Here is a 21,299-nt window from a genome sequence, read left to right as displayed (position 1 = left end):
CTCCTGACACAGGGACAACAATGGTTTAAAATCTAAAAGAGGTTACCCTGCTCATTTCAACTGATGATAGAATTCCCCTCACACCGATCCCGATCCCGATCAAGAGCATCTGAAATACGGACAGTCAGGGCTAAAATAGAAATCCTCTGGGCTCTCCCAAAGAGTCTAAAATCAGAGTAAATGTGCTGGTGACCACTGCATCCTCCCACTCCAGGTTCACTTGAATGCAGATGTAACCGTAAAAGAGGGACAGACAGTCAAGAACACCAAGCCCCTCTCTGCCCACTGCCTGGGCCAGTTGATGGCCATCTTCGCCAGGCCAAAGCAAAGCCATGAGAAGGGTTGTAGAGTTGTCTGTCCCTCCCCATTCCAGGTGCCTGTAGATCAGGCTGAAGTGCCCCCAAAATTTTAACAGCAGCCCCTTGGAAAAATTAAAGAGGGGTTTCAGACAAATGCGCTCGACATAAATGTGAAACACTATCTCTTCCAGGCCATAGGATGTCCATGTGGACTGATACCCGTTAAATTCATCATTCACTGGTTGCACAGAAATGCAACACTTTTCATCCTAGATCCCTGATGTAACAGGGAGGATCTCTCCATAGACGGCCCTCCACTGGCAATCTCCACCGGAGTGCAAGGAATGTCCGGGCAGCAGCTAAAGGTATGGCAGTGGAGAGCGTGCAGCATCAATCCGTACAAATAATGCCTCCATGGCTTGAATATCGCTGAGACAGCTCAGATTGTGGGGCTTCACATCACGGGGAAAGTTCCATGATGTAGGACAATTTTGAGTTTCGGGCAGGCAGGGGTCAGTTTGTCCAAAATGTCTTAGTCACCTCTTGTGCAAGGGAGGTGTCAGGACCAAGTGCCTTATCCATTAGGATCCGGATGGCTTGGGACATGAACCAGAGGTGGACCAACACCCTCATAGTCAACTGTGCCAGACTGGTCAGCACTGAGCATTCTCCTCCCTCAGCTAGTGCAAACCATGGAGGAAGCTGTTCCTGAGCAGCTGCTCCTTGACAAGAGCGGTCTCTCCTGTCGGGGGAGAGTTTTAGCGTGAGCTGACCATGTCTCAGACTGTAATCAGGTCCAGAAGACGACTGGCAATCCCTGGAAGAATAACCGAGGCAGGAACTGCTTGTCGTAACAGAGGCTGCGCACCTAATGAAATAAATACATCATGAGGGCACACCACGTTGGAGAAGGCTCGATGTAAAGATATCACTGCAGGGTCTGAAGGTGAAAAGTCACTACCTGGGTGCAAAGACACCCAGCATCAGACTCAGAACCGCACCAGCGGCCCAATGTTGTCCCTTGTTCCAGAAAAACTCAAAAGATTTTTCTGGATGCAGTGACAAATCGGGGGAGAAGCTAGACTGACCAGTCTCTACCACAACATGTCTGCCACTAGCCAGCTTATGACCAACACTTGGACCCTGTAGGATAACACTCGGAGCAGTCCTGTCCAGCATGCTAGGTGGGTGTCTATAACTCATGTCAATTTGCTGGCCTGGATTCTCCAGCTGTCCTCAACATGATTCCTAGGTAGAGGAGATAAGTGATACTCCACGTGAAGTACCGGACCTCTTCCGACAGGCCAACCAGAAGTCCTGAACATTTGCTCCAGTTGTTCCTTGAGAAGACACTGCAAAGTAGAACTCCTAGGACTCGTGCATCCTCCACAGGTCAGTTGTGCATGTGAATATGAGGATTGCATCATCGATGTATGTCGAAAGAACCATCTCCAGCCCCAGCCCTTGCAGAGGCAAACCAAAAAGCCGCTTATGCAAGCAGAGCAGGAATGGTTCCACACAGGGATTAAAAAAAGGTTGGCTGGACAGGAAGCAGCCTTCATGTACTCCTCTCCCAAAGTAGATTGGCGCGGTCAGGGGCCAGCTCTTCGGGCCAGACAGATGTTGTAGTAGGTACTCAGGCCTGGGACAGTGTAGGACTTTCTGGATGGATCATGTGTTCCAGTACAGTGCCAAGGTGAGTAAAAAAATGCCCTGGCGAAGATTTTATTGTCAATGCTGAGGAGGGAGATCAGACGCCAATTGTTTAACAAATGGACATCCCCCTTCTTAGGCATCTCTCCGGTCGCAATTTGTTCCTCCAGGACCTGCAGATATTTGCCCACCAGGAAGTCCAAAAATGACCTGAAGAACTCCACAGTCAGCACAGCCAGCCCTGTAAAGATGGTCGAGGACACTGGTCAGGTCCGTTCAGCTTAGAGGGGCATTGAGCCTCTCGCTACCCCCACGGCTAACCTACAACTGATTCTACCACAAAAAACTTTGTCAGCTTCCTCACTGGATGGCCCCAGAGAGAGGAGAACTTTATAATAGTCCCTCACTCGGGCCCCGATGCCCTCTGACTCCAGGACGAGTGATCTGTCATTAACAAGCAGCATAGGGAGCTGCTGGCAGACCTGATGCCTTTTTTCCAAGCGAATAGAAGAGATGAGAAGGAACTGGACGAGCGAGTCCATGTATCCATCCCCGGACCCTAAAAGATGCAGAGTGCAGCCTTCTTCTCTTCAGATACCTCCCAGAGGGCCGGTCCACATCATGCTGACCAAGATGTGACTCCAGGTCCAACATCTCTTCCTCCAACCCCTCAATTCTGGATTTCTGCCTTTTTGCAGACCCCTACATGTACTCCGTCATGCCCACATCCCACCATTGCCTCAAGGAGGGGAAACCCCCGCTTCCTTCTCCAGCCAGTCCAGAAGTGATAAAACGAGTCCCAGAACTGCATGTGCTCTAACAGGCTGTTGCTAAAGTGCCAGCACATCGACCTCACCCTGGCGCTGTAAGGAACAAGCTCCATCCAGATCAGGTTGTGTTCGGAAAACGGCATCCACTGTATGGAAGCATTTGGGACGCAGGACCATGTGCCCTGAAAATGAAAAGGTGCTCTGGATGCTCCAAACCTAGTCCTTGCAAAATGAAGGCAATAGAATAGGGCGGAAATTTTGCCAGATATCTACCATGTCAAAAGGTCTTAAGCAAGTCCCTCAACTTCCCCACCAATGCTGCGCTCTTCTGCATACCTCCATGGTCCTGCCTCTCAAGGGCACAATTGAAATCTCCCCCAAAAAGGACGGGCTTGCCTTCTTCAAATGAAGCCAAGAAGAGTAGATACTTTCTTGAAAAAGCACATCTGCTCAGGTCTATATGTTCACAAAATGAAGCGTCGTGCCTCTGAAACAAACTGAGTTGGATCAGACGGCCTGACACGTACTCTTTGACCTTCAAGATATTCAACTGAAAAGAAAAGGGCCAACAAGATAGCCATGCCATCAGAACTGGAAGCCAGATGATTCATGAAGACCTTTCCTCACCACTCCAACAGCCACATAGCTTCATCTCCTGAAACGTTTTGCAGGAGGGTTAATATGTACTTTTGTTCCTTGAAGAGTAAGAGGGTAAAAAATCTGCGATGGGCCTACCTGTTGCCGTTGATCTTGAGGCTAGCTATGGATGTCTTCATGGCTGCAGTATCTGCCACCATCAGGTAAAACAACGAAACCCAACTTATCAAGCGGGTGTTGGGAAGCTTTCTCCCTTCCACTCCCCAGTCCTCTTCCAGGTCGTATTCTGCGGATCCTTTGTGGGGACCTCAAAGTCTCGAATTAATCCAGCCTTAACTAAAATGTTGACCAAAATTTCAGACACCCTGTTGGCAGCGGTTTAGAAACCTGCTGTACTCCTGACACCGGATCACCCTCTGTACCTAGGAAAAGATCCTCAGTTAGGGTGGAGGTGACCAACATATAGGTTTGCGAGGGGGTGAGGAGGCCTGCTTCTTCATTGCTACCATCTAGGCTGCCCTCAGGGTAACTATCCCCACCACAGTCCCCAACCAGCATAGACAGCACCTCCAGACTTTCCAGTACTTGTGTGGGCAAAACTGCAGCGGCTATGCCCACCTCAACCTCAGGTGTCTAGTCAAGTTGTGGTGGGCTGCAGGGACAGGTTCATGTCATCCTCCCATAGTGAGGAGGGGGAGGTTTCCAGGGGATGCTAATCCCTCATCCCCGGGGGAGGTGTTGTTCGTACTGGTCACCTTTGTCCCTCTGACCCCAAGGAACGGCGCCTTTTTCAGGAGAGGGTGGAGCAAGAGACACCTCCATCCTCTCCACTGTCCTGATGCTCCCCTCACCCCTTTTTCCTTGTCCCTGACAGGTTTCTAGACACATAGAGGGTGGGGGTTAACTGAGGCACCACCTGCTCACTTGTGAGTTTATCATCGACAGACCTTGGGCTTGGCCCCAAATCCCACGCCTTCCTGATGGGCCTAGGACTGTGAACCTTTGCCAGGGATCCCTCTCCAGGCTGAGGGCCTGACGGCTTATTCCTCCTCTGGGCTTTCATCCCCGACACATACTCTGCTTCTACCCCACTGCTGTCTGTAAGCGAGGTAGCTCCCTCCTGCAGAGCCCGGGGATGATCACAAGGGGAAGGCTGATGATGCCAGTTGCAGCCTTTAAGGCAGGGCAGTTCCTCTGGAGGTGCTCTGCATCCTTACAGGCATGCTACCACCATCTGCCAACCAGAACACCTGGTAAGCAACTTACATGCTCAACTGTGAAGGTGCCCTCTGTGACCATTTCCAGGGCCAGGCAGATGAGAACTTGCCACTGGAAGGAGTAAAAAAGTGCCTCAGGTGGACCTCTTTCAGGCCACATAGTAGCAGCATCATGCCCAACCTAACCTCCACGAGCTGGTGGAGGTGGCAGAGAAGGAGTTGTTTGGAACAAAGGGTGGGATAATAATGTAGAGAAACTTCTTTCAGATGGTCGGCAGGCAAGAATGTCCCACTGACGGTTAGCCCCTTCTCCAGGGTAAGGTGCACCACCTGCATAATCTTCCTGTCTCAGTACACTTCCTTCTCATACATATTCAAAGCAGAGACAATGGTGGGGAACTCAGGCTGAACAACTTTCAAGTGTGCCAGGTGACCCTGAGGTCAGAGTATTAGGGTTGGGATGAAGGAAGCATTGCAGACTTCCTAATAGAATCAGAATCCCTACAGTGTGGAAACAGGTCCTTCGGCCCAACAGGTCCACACCGAACCTCAGAGCATCCCACTCAGGCCCATCCTCCTATAACCCACCTAATTTACACATCCCTATGGGCAATACTACCTAACTTGCACATCTTTGAACTGTGGGGGGAAACCAGAGCACTCGGAGTAAACCCCTACAGACACAGGGAGAATGTGCAAACTCCACACAGACAGTTACCCAAGGCTGAGAATCGAATCCGGGTCCCTGGAGCTGTGAGGCAGCAGTGCTAACCACTGAGCCACCGTGCTCCCCAAAGACTAGGGATGAACCCTCCTAAAACACTCAAGTGCCAACAAGCAGGTGGAGGAAGCTCAAGAGAAAGGGTGATTAAAAACATCAGGATGAAGATGGACAGCCCAAAAAGACCTGTTCACAGAAAAAGTTAATTTACAAAAAGAACAGACATAAGCTGGCACATCAGATCATGGGTGCGCTAGTCACAGCTCTGTGCTTTCTGTCCAAAAAGGAACTTGAACTTAATTGCAACACAAAATTCTCAGTTCCAATAATTTGCCCAATATTCAGGACAATCGATGATTGTCAGGACAATTAATGAGGCCAACTGAAAAAATGTAGTCTATGTGACCATCAAGGGATGGGATTCTAAGAGTGGGATAGGGCCAGATGGGATGAGATTGGAAAACACCCTGAGCATTCATAATGGTAATACAACACGACTACCCTGTCAGTTCACCCAATGGCTAAAATTGAGCCCCATCTCAAACTCCCCGAAAAATAGTGATACATTCCTAACACCAAAGAGTGAAGTGGCAAGTTGTGTGAGAAGCATTAACAACTGGCAACCCATCACAATTGGTCCTATGCTGCTCCACTTATGAATGAAGATAATGGCAGAGACTGAGTGAGACAAAATATGTAAACCCTTGGAAGAAGGGATTCCTAGCAGTGATGCCAGGCCACAACACTGAAAACATCATTAAGAGCACAAACGAAACCATAAGGAACTTTCAGTTGCTGTTGTTGATGTCACACAGACATTCAATTCTGTCAGTCACACATTGCTTATCAAGGTTCTGCACCAGCCAGCCTCCCTGGAAATTTTATACTTCTGACTGAAGATCTGTACACAATTAATATAACTGTAGTAGAAGGCAACCAGTCAAAGACCAACCTGAGAAAAATAGAGAGAAGGGAGCCAAACAAGGCAACTCTCTTTCTCCAATCCTTTTCAACAGTGTATTCGATCTATTGGTGTGCACACTGGAAAAGGTAGACTCAGGCATTTCCACGACATTGAATAATCTGAGAATTAACTGCTCTGCTTTGGTCTTTGCAGATGATAAATGCCATTTTAAGTGATGTACATGCTGCAGTGATGGTCCAGTGTTTTTACATTAACACAGTATTTACAACAAACATCACAAAGACCAACAGCTTTAACTTCACCTATATACCTTTCTGTATAGTCGTGAAGAAAATTAGACATTAAAGGGAGCCATCATTTCTTACATTAGTCCTGGAGGGATAGAATGGTACCTAAGTGCCCATTTTGATCCATGGGCAGGTGCAGCAGAGGGTGAATGGGAGGAGAAACTGAAGAACCTGGTCTCCAACCTGCCAAACAGCTGCTCTCCAACCGATGCAGAAAGTTGAGATCTTGAAGATGCATATCAATCCCAGGCTGTGTTATCACCTGATCCAAACAGCAATATCACAGAACACCTTTTGCAAACTTGATTACACAATCTGGAATGCAACTAAGCAGTTCCTACATCTCCTGCAACACACAGCTGATAACTTCTTATACTCTAAAATGGTGGGCTTGGCACGTCAAAACGTGAGGTGCAGATCCTGGCTGCAGTTATTCAGAAATGGAAAGTACTTGACAGGTCTTTTTTTAAGATTAGATTCCCTACAGTGTGGAAACAGGCCCTTTGGCCCAACAAGTCCACACCGTCCCTTGGAGCATCCCACCCAGACCCATCCACCTATAACCCACACACCCGTGAACACTACAGGCAATTTAGCACGGCCAATGCACCTAGCCTGAACATCTTCGAACTGTGGGAGGAAACCGGAGCACCTGGAGAAAACCCATGCAGACACAGGGAGACTCTGTTGCAAACCCTGCACAGACAGTTGCCCGAGGCTGGAATTGAACCTGGGTCCCTGGCGCTGTGAGGCTGCAGTGCTAACCACTGAACCACTGTGCCATCTGCTCTTATGTCAGTTCTGTGGGCAAAGTAACACTGAGGTCATGAAAGACCTGTGCAAGCTCAACAACCTGAAGAAACCAGATATCTTCCTACAGAAGACAAGGCACATAATGCCAGAAGCAGAAGTGTTCATGGATCACCTAGATTCCTAACAAGTACTAACAGCTGAAATGCCAGAGAGAAAGTACTTAAGAGTGGAGAGATGGGAATTCACTAAGTGACTCTAGAATCAGAAGCTACAAGAACAATAGGGATTCCAATACCTGGATCATCTGTACCCAATTTGGACTAGACAAACACAGGTCACAGACATAAGACATGGAAATTAGATTAAATTAGATTTCATTAGATTACATTCCCTACAGTGTGGAAACAGGTCCTTTGGCCCAACAAGTCCATACTGCCCCTTGAAGCATCACACCCAGACCCATCCCCCTATAACCCACACACCCTGAACACTACCAGCAATTGAGCGTGGCCAATCCACCTAGTCTGTGCATCTTTGGACTGTGGGATGAAACCAGAGCACCTGGAGGAAACCCCTGCAGACATGGGGAGAATGTGCAAATTCTGCACAGACAGTCGCCTGAGGCTGGAATTGAACCTGGGTCCCTGGTGCTGTAAGGCAGCAATGCAAACCACTGAGCCACTGTGCCACCCCAAATAGTCCATGCTCTTGGTCCAACTAGTCCACATTCAGGCCAAGCAGCATCTCAGGAGCACAAAAGCTGACGTTTAGGCCCGAAACATCAGCTTTTGCACTCCTAAGATGCTGCTTGGCCTGCTGTGTTCATCCAGCTCCACACTTTGTTATCTTAGATTCTCCAGCATCTGCAGTTCCCATTATCACTAGTCCACATTCACCATGTTCCCAAAAAATACCAGCCCCACTGGCCTCCATTTTGTCTATATCCTTCCAAACATTTCCTATTCATGTCCTTATCCAAATGTTTTTTAAATGCTGTAACTGTACCTTTATCCATCACTTCCTCTGGCAGTTTCTTCCACGCATGAACCACAGCGTAAAATATTTGGCCCCCATGTCCTTTTAAAATCTTTCCCTTGTCTCCTTAAAAATATGGCCCCGATTTTGACCTCCCCAATCTGGTCAAAAGACCCTTGCTATTCACCTTTTATATGGCCCTCATGATTTTACAAACCTCCATAAAGTCACCCCTCAAATCACCAATGGTCCAGCTAAAAAAGTCCGAGCCTATTTTTATAACTCAAACCCTCCATTCCTGGCAATATCCTGGTAAATCTTTCATGAACCCTCTCCAGTTTAATAAAATCCTTCCTATAACAGAAACATCAGAACCGCACACCGGACTACAGAAGACATGTCACTGATGTCCTGTATCATCCCAATACGACATCCCAAATTCTGTACTCAAAGGTCAAGCAATGAAGGCAAGCACGCTAAATGCCTTCTTAATCACCTGTCTACATGTGACACAAACTTCAAAGAATTATGCACCTGAACTCCAAGGTCTCTCTGTTCTCCAACATTACCCAAGTTCCTACCATTAATTTGCAAAGTCCTGCCCTTGATTATTTTACCAAAATGCAGTTATTCAAATTAAACTCCATCTGGCACCCCTCAACCCACTGACTCAATTGATCAAAGATGACCTCACACACTCAAAAATGGTCACAGATGTGAGGGTCCAACAGGAATGCACAAACATTTTTGGGAAAATATCCATTAATGAGAATGCAAGAATTAAATGCCACAATAAGATCCTGACAATGTTATGAGAACCAGGAAGTACCAACAGAAATTGAACTGAGGCTGAAGGACAACATGGGTCACTGTGGAAACCCAACTTTATTTTTAAAGGTACTTGACCGTGGCGGTTTTGTGACAGTTGATATAAAGATGACAACAAGAGATTGGAGAATGCATAGGTGGGAAATAGGCATAAGTATAAAAATCTTGGTCCAGAGATTAAGGAACTGACAAGGGGGTCTTAGCCTAAACACTGACTTTGTGATGGGTATACAGGGAAGTAGCTTGAGTTGAATAGTCTCATGCAGTTCCCAGTTATACAATGGTATAAGTCATTCACCCAAGAAATGTCAAGACTCACAATGATTCTGACACTTGAGCAGCTACATCGGAGTATGGTCGGCATGGACTGGCTGGACTGAAGGGTCTGTTTCCATGCTGTATGACTCTATGATGGATGAAAAGATGATGGAACTTCCCAGCTTTATGCCACAGTGCCAGAGCCTGGTGACAAGTTTCAGGACATGCAATTTCAGCACCACCCATGGCAGTAGTAAGAAAGGACAAAACCAAATTTAAAAAAAAATCTAAGAAAAATTAAGTAATGGTGATGGGTAACAATGACAATGAATCAGGCCTTTGTGCTGTAAGTAATTGCAATGGGTTTGGTAATTTTCAACGAGATGTACAACAAATGATATTAATGTCCTTGGGCAACTAGCCCAAACAGCACTCAGCTCCACATTCCAAATTGGCGAATCTCTTTGCCCTCCTCAGTTGGTCCAAGCACACCCTTCTGCCTGTGGAAGCAGTGACTAGGGGATGTCGATTTAAAGTGACTGGGAGATAAAGTATATTCAAGTCCTCTCTACTCTATTTCGCCAGAGCGTGTAAGGGGTCTGGAGCTCACGGCCTGTAAAGTTGCATAAAGGCAGAAACCCTCCATTTATTGAAAAGGTCTCTAGATATGCACCTCAGACGTAGAAAATCTGCAGGTTATGCAAGTTCAGCCGTGTGGTTTAGTGTGGACCAAGAGGGTTTTTTTTGCAAACAATCACATTCATCTCCTTGGACAACAACATTGATTATTAAATTGCATCAAATTTCTCACTTGGGTCATTCAATCCGCATCAAGCCGAGCCCGAACGCATGTGAAGACGCCGAAGAGAGCCGAACCCGAACGCACGTGACCTACCGAAAGGAGCCGGGCCCGGGCCGACTGACGATTGACAGGGGCCTGTTTCGTTGTCTCGGCTTGGGTGTCGGTGCCTGGTTAAAAAGAGGGAGGACGATGAGCGGTGCCGGGGCTTCGGGTTTGAGTGCCGGGCCTGATCAGTTGCTCCGTTGTCAGGAGAGTTACGCGTGTAGCGCCTCGGAGGCGGCCTTCGAGTGTGATGAATGCGGCAGCCTACAGTGTGCGGTGTGTGAGCGACAGCTGCACAACCAGCCCCGACTCAGGGATCATGAAAGGAGCCGCCTGAAACCCGGACACCTCCCGTTCTGTGACCAGTGCAACGGCAACAAACCGAGCGGTGGCCGGCGTCGGGCCTGCTGTCGCTGCCTGGCCTGCAAGGTCAACGTGTGCGCCGAGTGCCACCGCCGAGGCCACTCGAACCGCCGCAAGCATCCAGTCAATAACTACCCGCAGCCAGAGGTCGAGGCTGGACTCGGGGAGGACCAGAAAGAGCACCGAGAACTCGATAAACTGAGGAGCCAAACTGCCAGCAGCTTTCTCCTGGTGGATGAGCAGGAAATGATCCAGGTGAAGGAAGCCTTTAATAACGGGGCGGAACGGCCACGGGGGGCAGTGGGAACATTTCGGATAAGGCAATAACTAGAATTCAGTGCCCTTGGTTGGCAAGGAGGCGGAGTATAAAGGCAGGGAAGTCATCCGTGAGACTACTGAGAAGGACCCCCTTATTTTTGGAAGGAAAGGATAATAGAAATCAACAGTGCAGAAAAAGACCCCTTTGGCCCATCATGTCCACGCCAGTCTAAATACTTAAAGGTTAGAACATAGAACATTACAGCGTGGTATAGGTCCTTCGGAGTGGACTCAATGGGCCGAATGGCCTTACTTCTACTCCCATGTCTTATGGTCTTATGGCCCTTGATTTTTGCACCAACTGTGAAACCAATCTGAAGCCCTACACTATTCCATTATCATCCATATGTTTATCCAATGACCACTTAACTGCCCTGAAAGTTGGCCAGTCTGCTACTATTGCAGGCAGGGCATTCCACGCTCTTACTACCCTCTGAGTAAAGAACCTACCTATGGCATCTGTCCTATATCTATCCCCCCCTCAATTTCAAGCTATGTCCCCTCGTGCTAGCAATCACCATCTGAAGAAAAAGCCTCTCACTGTCCACCCTATCTAATCCTCTGATCATCTTGTATGTCTATGAAGTAACCTCCACCTTCTTTTCTCTAACGAAAACAGCCTCAAGTCCCTCAGCCTTTCCTCGTTAGACCTTCTCTCCATACCAGACAACATCCTGATAAATCTCCTCTGCTTCCCTTTCCAATGCTTCCACATCCTTCCTATAATGCGGCGACCAGAACGGTAAGCAATAATCCCAGTGCAGCCCCACCAGAGCCTTGTACAGCTGCAACATGACCTCGTGGCTCTGAAACTTAATCCCTCTACCACTAAAGCCTAACACACCATACACCTTCCTAACAACCCTATCAACCTGGGTGGCAACTTTCAGGGATCTCTGCACATGGACACTGAGATCTGTCTGCTCATCCACACTGCCAAGAATCTTACTATTAGCCCAGTACTCTGTCTTCCTGTTACTCCATCCACAGTGAATCACCGCATGCTTTTCCGCATGAAACTCCATTTGCCACCTCTCAGCCCAGCTCTGCGGCTTAACTATGTCTGTCCGTAACCTGCAACATTCTTCTGCACTATCCACAACTCCACCGACCTAAGTGTGTTATTCGCAAATTTACTAACCCATCCTTCTACGCCCTCTTCCAGGTCATTGAGAAAAATGACAAACAGCAGTGGCCCCAAAACAGATTCTGTGTACACCACTAGCAACTGAACTCCAGGATGAACATTTCCCATCAACTACCATCCTCTGTCTTCTTACAGCTAGCCAATTTCTGATCCAAACCGCTAAATCACCCTCAATCCTAAGCCTCCGTATTTTCTGCAATAGCTTAATGTGGGGAACCTTATCAAACGCTTTACTGAAATCCATATATACCACATCAACCGTTTTACCCTCATCTACCTGTTTAGCCATTCAAAGAACTCAATAAGGTTTGTGAGACACGACCTACCCTTCACAAAACAGTGTTGACTATCTCTAATCAAATTATTCCTTTGGGGATGATTATAAATCCTATCTATTAGAATCCTTTCCAACACTTTACCCACAACCAAAGTAAGGCTCGCTGGTCTATAATTACCAGGGTTGTCTCTACTCCCTTCTCGAACAAGGAGACAACATTTGCTATCCTCCAGTCTTCTGGCACTATCCCTGTAGACAATGCCAACATAAAGATCAAAGCCAAAAGCTCTGCAATCTCCTCCGTAGCTTCCCAGAGAATCCTAGGGTAAATCCCATCTGGCCCAGTGGACTTATCTATTTTCACACTTTCCAGAATTGCTAACACCTCCTCCTTATGAACCTCAATCCTGTCTAGTTTAATAGCCTGTACCTCAGTATTCTCTTTAACAACATTGTCTTTTTCCTGTGTGAATACTGATGAAAAATATTCATTTAGTGCCTCCTAATTCCTCGGACTCCATGCACAAGCTCCTACAACTGTCCTTGACTGGTCCTAATCCTACTGTAACCATTCTTTTATTCCTCACATACCCTGAAGAAAGCTTTAGGGTTTTCCTTGATCAAACCTGCCAAAGACTTTTCATTTCCCCTCCAGCCTCTTATTAGCTCTCTCTAGACCCTTCTGGCTAACTTGAACTCTCAAGCACCCTAACTGACCCTTCACGCCTCAACTTTACATGAGCCGCCTTCTTCCTCTTGACAAGAGATTCAACTTTTGTAAACCACGGTTCCCTCGCCCGACCACTTCCTGCCTGACAGGTACATACTTATCAAGCACATGCAGGAGCTGCCCCTTGAACAAGCTCCACATTTCAATTGTGCCCAGCCCCTGCAGATTACTTCCCCATCCGATGCAACCTAAATCTTGCCTAATCACCTTGTCATTGCCTTTTCCTCCTGCTATAACTCTTGCCCTGCGGTATACACCTGTCCCTTTCCATCGCTAAAGTAAACGTAACCGAATTGTGGTCACTTCCACCAAAGTGCTCACCTACTCCCAAACCCAGTGTGGCTTGGTTCATTACCTAGTACCAAATCCAATATGTCCTCACCTCTTGTTGGCCTATCTACATACTGTCAGGAAACCCTCCTGCACACAGTGGACAAAAACTGACCTGTCTAAAGCACTCGAACTATAGCACTTCCAGTCAATATTTGGAAAGTTAAAGCCCCGCATAACAACTACCTTGTTACTTTATCTTCTATTCAGAATCATCTTTGCAATCCTTTCCTTTACATCTCTGGAATTTTTCGGAGGCCTATAGAAAACTCCCAACAGGGTCCTCCTTTCTTGTTTCTAACCTCAGCTCATACTACCTTGGCAGACGAGTCCTCATCAAACCTCACTGCAATACTGTCCTTGACTAACAGTGCCACACCTCCCCCTCTCTTACCACCTTCCCTGACCTTACTGAAACATCTCAACTCTGGAACCTGCAGCAACCATTCCTATCCCTGCTTTTTCTGTGTCTCCAAAATGGCCACAACATCTCAATCCCAGGTACCAACCCATGCTGCAAGTTCACCCCCCTTATTCCGGATGCTCCTGGCGTTGAAGTAGACACACTTCAAACCGCCATCCTGCCTGCTGGTACACACATGCGACCTTGCAACCTTATTCATGACCTCAATACTCTCACCGGAGCTACAATTCAGGTTCCCATCCCCCTGCTGAATTAGGTTAAACCCTCCCAAAAACATTAGCAAATTTTCCCCTCAGGATATTGGTACCCCTCTGGTTCAGGTGTAGACCATCCCATTTGTAATGCCCCACCTACTCCAGAATGAGCCCCAATGTTATCCGGGATTCTGCCTCTACCACCCTGTCAGGTAGTGAGTTCCAGATTCAACCACCCTCTGAGTGGGAAAAAAACATTTTCCTCACGTCTCCTCTAAACTTTCTGCCCCAACCTTAAATCTATGCGGTCGTTGACTCCTTCATCAAAGGGAAAAGTTTCTTCCTGTCTGCCTTATTTCTGTTCTGCACAATTTTGTTCATTTCAATCATGTCTCCTCTTACTTTCCACTGCTCAATGGAAAACAATCCTAGTATGTCCAATGTCACTATGTAACGGATACCCAGACATTTCTGAGGCTCGAGAGTAATTCTCCTGTGTTATCGCATTACTCCTATAATGTGGATTCCAGAACTACACCAACACTACCCTATCCAACATTTTTAATGATTCGATTAACCTTCCTGCTTTTAAATTCTATTCCTTGTCCAATAAAGACAGGTATCCCATATACCTTCTTAACCCCTTTATCCACCTGCCTCGATACCCTAAAGGCTAGTGTAGATGCACACCAAGTCCTCAGTGATCCTCACTGCTTCCTAGGGTGCTACCATTTATGATGTATTTCCTTGCCTTGTTTGTCCTCCCCAAATGTATTACCTCACAGTTATCTGGAGCAAACTCCAAATTGTCATGGATAAACCACCTATATCGTCTTGCGATATCAAGGAGGATAGGCTTCATCAGAGCTCTGATGAAGAGTCATCTAGACTCGCAACGTTAGCCTGCTCTCTCACCAGGATGTTGCAGAACCCGCTGTGATTTCCACCATTTTTTGTTGCCTTGATTTGTAGAGGATTGGGCTCATGGCTGACATGATGTTAATCCAGGGGTAAGGCAGTGGTTATCTGTGAATGATGTAGTGTTTTGCACATGTCCAGGACAAATGCTGAGCTTAGCTTTCAGGACAGTCAATAACATTAAAATGGAGAGACAGGGATATCACAGTGGCTGGAACTCTAAAGTTCGTGAACAGTGCCTTAAAACAATAAGCTGAGTGATGGGGCCCTACAATGTTCTTGTAGCACAGTTGACTATGCAAGGCAAAAGCTTATTATTTGGTCTTGTATGAGACCATGGCAAACCTCAATGGGACAATGGTTGTTCTCCTATTATGTGATTGTTGCATTCTTGTGTGACCTCATACTGTAGAAAATCACCATAGAAAATGTTATACCCGTGCAGCAGAAAGTTTGCATTATCCAAATAGAGTCCATTATTCATCAATTGCATTACCACAGAGCTACAACTGTGCTGTTTTATTTTCCTTGTAGGTATTAATTTTAGAGTTTTGCAAGGATACCAAGGAGGTTTACCAGATACACGTGCAGTTTAAAGCATCTTTGAGCCTATAAAAGAAATAGAACCAAAACCCCTCATTTCAAACTTCCCAATTATGTAGATGTAGAACAGAGGCCACCAGATTGTTATGGATTGTTTTGACTGTTTAGACCAGGTGTCACATTTGTCTAAGACTAGCTTTAGATTTTTGTCAGTGGGTGGGCCTTTTAGCCAAAACAATAGGTCTTTGGGCTGCAGACTGCACCATTAGAGAGCTCACCACCATCCTCTTGAGGGCAGTTCAGAATGAGCAACAAATATTGATCCTGCCCACTCCTAATGAAATAATTTAAAGGAAGGAACAAGCTTGTGCAGTGGATGTGGATTTGCCAGCTTTGTTAATGGGAAGTTTTTCTGACTTATGCAGTTTACACCATAATTGACAGAGACTTTAATATGAGAGAATCCAGACCAGAGTGATCACCCAGAATGGAGAGGAATTTCAATTAATAAAGTTCCCAAAGTTCTTTGCTTATAAGACAATCCCTCTACAACGGGGATAATCTTTATGAATTTTCTCTGAACTGCCTGTAATAAAATTACTGCCTTTTTCTAAATAAGGGGACCAAAATTGTCAACACTTCTCCATATGCGGTCTCTCCAGCATCTTGCACCTTGAAGCAGGAAGCCTTCTCCACTCTTAAGGGCCAGCGTTCCAATGTCTTCTGTTACTTGCTGAACATCTGTGCTATCTGTCTATGTTTTAAGCATGAGGATCCCCAAGTCTCTTTAGTTTTCTGCAGTTTATTGTCTCCATCTAAATAATATTCTGTTCTTTTGTTCTACCTTCCAAATGGACAACTTCAGATTTTTCTAAATTTTCCCACATTATTTTCCATTTGCCAATTTTTTTGCCCACTTACTTAACCTATCTCTGTGTAAACTGTTGGTGTCCATCTCACAACTTGCATTTCCAACTCTTTGTGTGAGCTACAAATTTGGCTGCAGTACATTCGATCCTTATTCAAAGTCATTAATATATATTGTAAACAGTTGCAGAGCCACCACCCATCCCTATGGAACTTCTTTGATTACAGTTGCCTGTCTGAAAAAGAATCCCTTATCCCCATTATAATAAAATGTGAGGCTGGATGAACACAGCAGGCCAAGCAGCATCTCAGGAGCACAAAAGCTGACGTTTCGGGCCTAGACCCTTCATCAGAGAGGGGGATGGGGAGAGGGAGCTGGAATAAATAGGGAGAGAGGGGGAGGCGGACCGAAGATGGAGAGAAAAGAAGATAAGTAGGGAGGGGATAGGTCAGTCCAGGGAAGACGGACAGGTCAAGGAGGTGGGATGAGGTTAGTAGGTAGATGGGGGTGCGGCTTGGGGTGGGAGGAAGGGATGGGTGAGAGGAAGAACCGGTTAGGGAGGCAGAGACAGGTTGGAGTGGTTTTGGGATGCAGTGCGTGGGGGGTGGGGGGGGGAGAGCTGGGCTGGTTGTGTGGTGCAGTGGGGGGAGGGGACGAACTGGGCTGGCTTAGGGATGCAGTAGGGGAAGGGGAGATTTTGAAACTGGTGAAGTCCACATTGATACCATTAGGCTGCAGGGTTCCCAGGCGGAATATGAGTTGCTGTTCCTGCAACCTTCGGGTGGCATCGTTGTGGCACTGCAGGAGGCCGCATCCCTGCCGCATCTTCACCATCCCCCCAGACCTTCCACTGACTGAGGACGAACGGTCAGTCCTTAGTAAGGGGCTCACCTTTGTCCCCCTACAACCACACATCAACGAATACCAGTCACGGTTGGACATAGAGCAGTTTTTCTGCCGTCTTCGCCTCCATGCCTACTTCTTCAACCGGGGCCCTAAACCTCCCTCCACTGACCCCTTCATCCGCTTCCAACACAAGTCCTCCTCCTGGACACCACCCCCAGGCCTCCTACCCTCCCTCGACCTCTTCATCTCCAACTGCCGTCGCGACATTAACCGCCTCAACCTCTCCACCCCTCTCACCCACTCCAACCTCTCCCCCGCAGAACGGGCAGCCCTCCGCTCGCTCCGCTCCAACCCCAACCTCACCATCAAACCCGCAGACAAGGGTGGCGCAGTGGTAGTATGGCGCACTGACCTCTACATCGCCGAGGCCAGACGCCAACTCTCCGACACCACCTCCTACCGCCCCCTCGATCATGACCCCACACCCGAGCACCAAACCATCATCTCCAGCACCATTCATGACTTCATCACCTCAGGGGACCTCCCACCCACAGCCTCCAACCTCATTGTTCCCCAACCCCGCACGGCCCGTTTCTATCTCCTTCCCAAAATCCACAAACCTGCCTGCCCTGGTCGACCCATCGTCTCAGCCTGCTCCTGCCCCACCGAACTCATCTCCACCTATCTGGACTCCATTTTCCCCCCTTTGGTCCAGGAACTCCCCACCTACGTCCATGACACCACCCACGCCCTCCACCTCCTCCAGGACTTCCAATTCCCTGGCCCCCAACACCTCATCTTCACCATGGACGGCCAGTCCCTATACACCTGCATTCCGCATTCAGATGGCCTCAAGGCCCTCCGCTTCTTCCTGTCCCGCAGGCCAGACCAGTCCCCCCTCCACCGACACCCTCATCCGCCTAGCTGAACTCGTCCTCACCCTCAACAACTTCTCTTTGACTCCCCCCACTTCCTACAGACTAAGGGGGTGGCCATGGGCACCCACATGGGCCCCAGCTATGCCTGCCTCTTTGTAGGTTACGTGGAACAGTCCCTCTTCCGCACCTACACAGGCCCCAAAGCCCACCTCTTCCTCCGGTACATTGATGACTGTATCGGCGCCGCCTCTTGCTCCCCAGAGGAGCTCGAACAATTCATCCACTTCACCAACACCTTCCACCCCAACCTTCAGTTCACCTGGGCCATCTCCAGCACATCCCTCACCTTCCTGGACCTCTCAGTCTCCATCTCAGGCAACCAGCTTGTCACTGATGTCCATTTCAAACCCACCGACTCCCACAGCTACCTAGAATACACCTCCTCCCACCCACCCTCCTGCAAAAATTCCATCCCCTATTCCCAATTCCTCTGCCTCCGCCGCATCTGCTCCCACGATAAGACATTCCACTCCCGCACATCCCAGATGTCCAAGTTCTTCAAGGACCGCAACTTCCCCCCACAGTGATCGAGAACGCCCTTGACCGCGTCTCCCGTATTTCCCGCAACACATCCCTCACACCCCGCCCCCACCACAACCGCCCAAAGAGGATCCCCCTCGTTCTCACACACCACCCTACCAACCTCTGGATACAACGCATCATCCTCCGACACTTCCGCCATTTACAATCCGAACCCACCACCCAAGACATTTTTCCATCCCCCCCCCTGTCTGCTTTCCGGAGAGACCACTCTCTCTGTGACTCCCTTGTTCGCTCCACACTGCCCTCCAACCCCACCACACCCGGCACCTTCCCCTGCAACCACAGGAAATGCTACACTTGCCCCCACACCACCTCCCTCACCCCTATCCCAGGCCCCAAGATGACATTCCACATTAAGCAGAGGTTCACCTGCACATCTGCCAATGTGGTATACTGCATCCACTGTACCCGGTGTGGCTCCCTCTACATTGGGGAAACCAAGCGGAGGCTTGGAGACCGCTTTGCAGAACACCCCCGCTCAGTTCACAACAAACAACTGCACCTCCCAGTCGCAAACCATTTCCACTCCCCCTCCCATTGTCTAGATGACATGTCCATCATGGGCCTCCTGCAGTGCCACAATGATGCCACCCGAAGGTTGCAGGAACAGCAACTCATATTCCGCCTGGGAACCCTGCAGCCATATGGTATCAATGTGGACTTCACCAGTTTCAAAATCTCCCCTTCCCCTACTGCATCCCTAAACCAGCCCAGTTCGTCCCCTCCCCCCACTGCACCACACAACCAGCCCAGCTCTTCTCCCCACCCACGCACTGCATCCCAAAACCAGTCCAACCTGTCTCTGCCTCCCTAACCGGTTCTTCCTCTCACCCATCCCTTCCTTCCACCTCAAGCCGCGCCCCCATCTACCTACTAACCTCATCCCACCTCCTTGACCTGTCCGTCTTCCCTGGACTGACCTATCCCCTCCCTACCTCCCCACCTATACTCTCTCCACCTATCTTCTTTTCTGTCCATCTTCGGTCCGCCTCCCCCTCTCTCCCTATTTATTCCAGTTCCCTCTCCCCATCCCCCTCTCTGATGAAGGGTCTAGGCCCGAAACGTCAGCTTTTGTGCTCCTGAGATGCTGCTTGGCCTGCTGTGTTCATCCAGCCTCACATTTTATTATCTTGGAATTCTCCAGCATCTGCAGTTCCCATTATCCCTTATCCCCATTCATTGCTTCCCACCCATTAGCCAATTCTCAAGCCGTACCAATACAATGTCTTAAAAATCATGGGTTTTTACCTTTATGACTTAACCTTTTGTGAGGTACTTTGTTGAATGCCTTCTGTATATCCAATTACACAACATCTACTGGTTCTTCTCTATCTACTCTGGTTAAGACTTCCTTGAAAAACTGAAATAAATTAGTCAAACACAATTTAAGTGATACTATGTGCCTGATTTTAAATTGAGTTTCCAAATGTTCAGCTATTACTTCCTTAAGTGAGTCCAAACTTTTCCACCAATGCATGTTAGGTTCATCAGCCTATAGTTCCCCAGTTTCTGCCACTCCCCCTTTTTGAATGAAGCATCACATTGGCAGATTTTTATTCCTCCAGTACTTCTCAAAAATCCAAAGTTTTTTTTGGAAAATTAAAACCAGTGCATCAAGTTTCTTTTCTGTTACTTCACCTTAGGATTCAGGCTGTAAGGGCCAGGGGACTTTTAGAATCCTGGAATCTCAACAATGCACATAGAGGTCACTTGGCCTATCGAATCTGCACTGACATCTGAAGAGCATCCTACCTCTTAGCGAATCCCTATAACCCTGCATTTACCAAAGGCTAACCCACCTAGCTTGTTCATCCCTAGACACTATGGGGCAATTTTGTGCAGCCAATCCACGTCGTCTTGCCTGAGCTTGCCTGCATGACTATGTGGTGTTAAATAGAATTGTATGATAGCTGGTTCTGCATGAGTGGAGGGTTGCTATCATGTTATTCAACGCTGTGCAGCTCACAAAATGGGATGAACGATGATTTGGGGATGCATTTTTGTTTCAAAACGGATACTTAAGTTTTGTTCAAGTCTGAAATACGTTGTTATGCATTGCTTTCAGACAGATATGAAATCCTGTCATTTTAGTTGAATTTGCAATAGTAATCACAGTTTGGCAACTGTATTTATTAGGTGGCAGATGAAGAGGAATTCATTCAGAAACTTGGCTGCAAAACAGATGAAAGCCTCAAAGTAGTTTCAATCTTTGGCAACACTGGTGATGGCAAATCTTATACCCTTAATCATACCTTTTTCTATGGGCATGAAGTTTTCAAGACCTCCCCTGCTCAGGAATCCTGCACAGTCGGTGTGTGGGCAGCGTATGATCATGTTCGTCATATTGTTGTCATTGACACCGAAGGCCTGCTGGGAGCAACTGCCAACCTTGGTCAAAGAACAAGATTGCTACTCAAAGTACTTGCTATATCTGATATAATTATTTACAGAACTCGTACAGACAGATTACACAATGACCTCTTTAAGTTTCTCAGTGACGCATCTGAAGCTTACCTTAAACATTTTACAAAGGAGTTGAAAGCCACCACTGCAAGATGTGGATTGGATGTTCCATTATCTACGCTGGGGCCATCAGTCATAATCTTCCATGAGACGATGCATACTAAATTATTGGGATCTGGTAAGCTGTACAAAAATCTTTCGTGGTTGTTCAATCTAGATATTCTACAACCAGATCTTAGTTTTTTTTATTTCATTGTGAAATGAAGTTAA

At 47.6% G+C, this 21,299-nt stretch overlaps 2 protein-coding genes across 3 annotated transcripts in view; one reads left to right on the top strand and one right to left on the bottom strand.

The window, feature by feature from the left end:
• LOC125455374 (RNA-binding protein 25) overlaps positions 1 to 10,687 on the bottom strand; it is a 163,149-nt gene extending 152,462 nt beyond the window's left edge. The window contains exon 1 of the mRNA XM_059649380.1: positions 10,179 to 10,687. The gene's annotated coding sequence lies outside the window, so the exon portion shown is untranslated. The remainder of the gene's footprint in view (positions 1 to 10,178) is intronic.
• zfyve1 (zinc finger, FYVE domain containing 1) overlaps positions 10,177 to 21,299 on the top strand; it is a 214,665-nt gene continuing 203,542 nt past the window's right edge. For both annotated transcript variants that reach the window (XM_059649384.1, XM_048538407.2), the window contains exons 1-2: positions 10,177 to 10,745; positions 20,703 to 21,207. In XM_059649384.1, the coding sequence (XP_059505367.1) occupies positions 10,275 to 10,745; positions 20,703 to 21,207 (976 nt within the window). In that variant the 5' untranslated portion in view covers positions 10,177 to 10,274. The remainder of the gene's footprint in view (positions 10,746 to 20,702; positions 21,208 to 21,299) is intronic.

Source organism: Stegostoma tigrinum, chromosome 10 (assembly GCF_030684315.1).
Source record: "Stegostoma tigrinum isolate sSteTig4 chromosome 10, sSteTig4.hap1, whole genome shotgun sequence".
Lineage (NCBI taxonomy): Eukaryota > Metazoa > Chordata > Chondrichthyes > Orectolobiformes > Stegostomatidae > Stegostoma > Stegostoma tigrinum.
The sequence above is the reverse complement of the archived record's forward strand: the minus strand, read 5'-3'. Positions and strand labels throughout refer to the sequence as shown.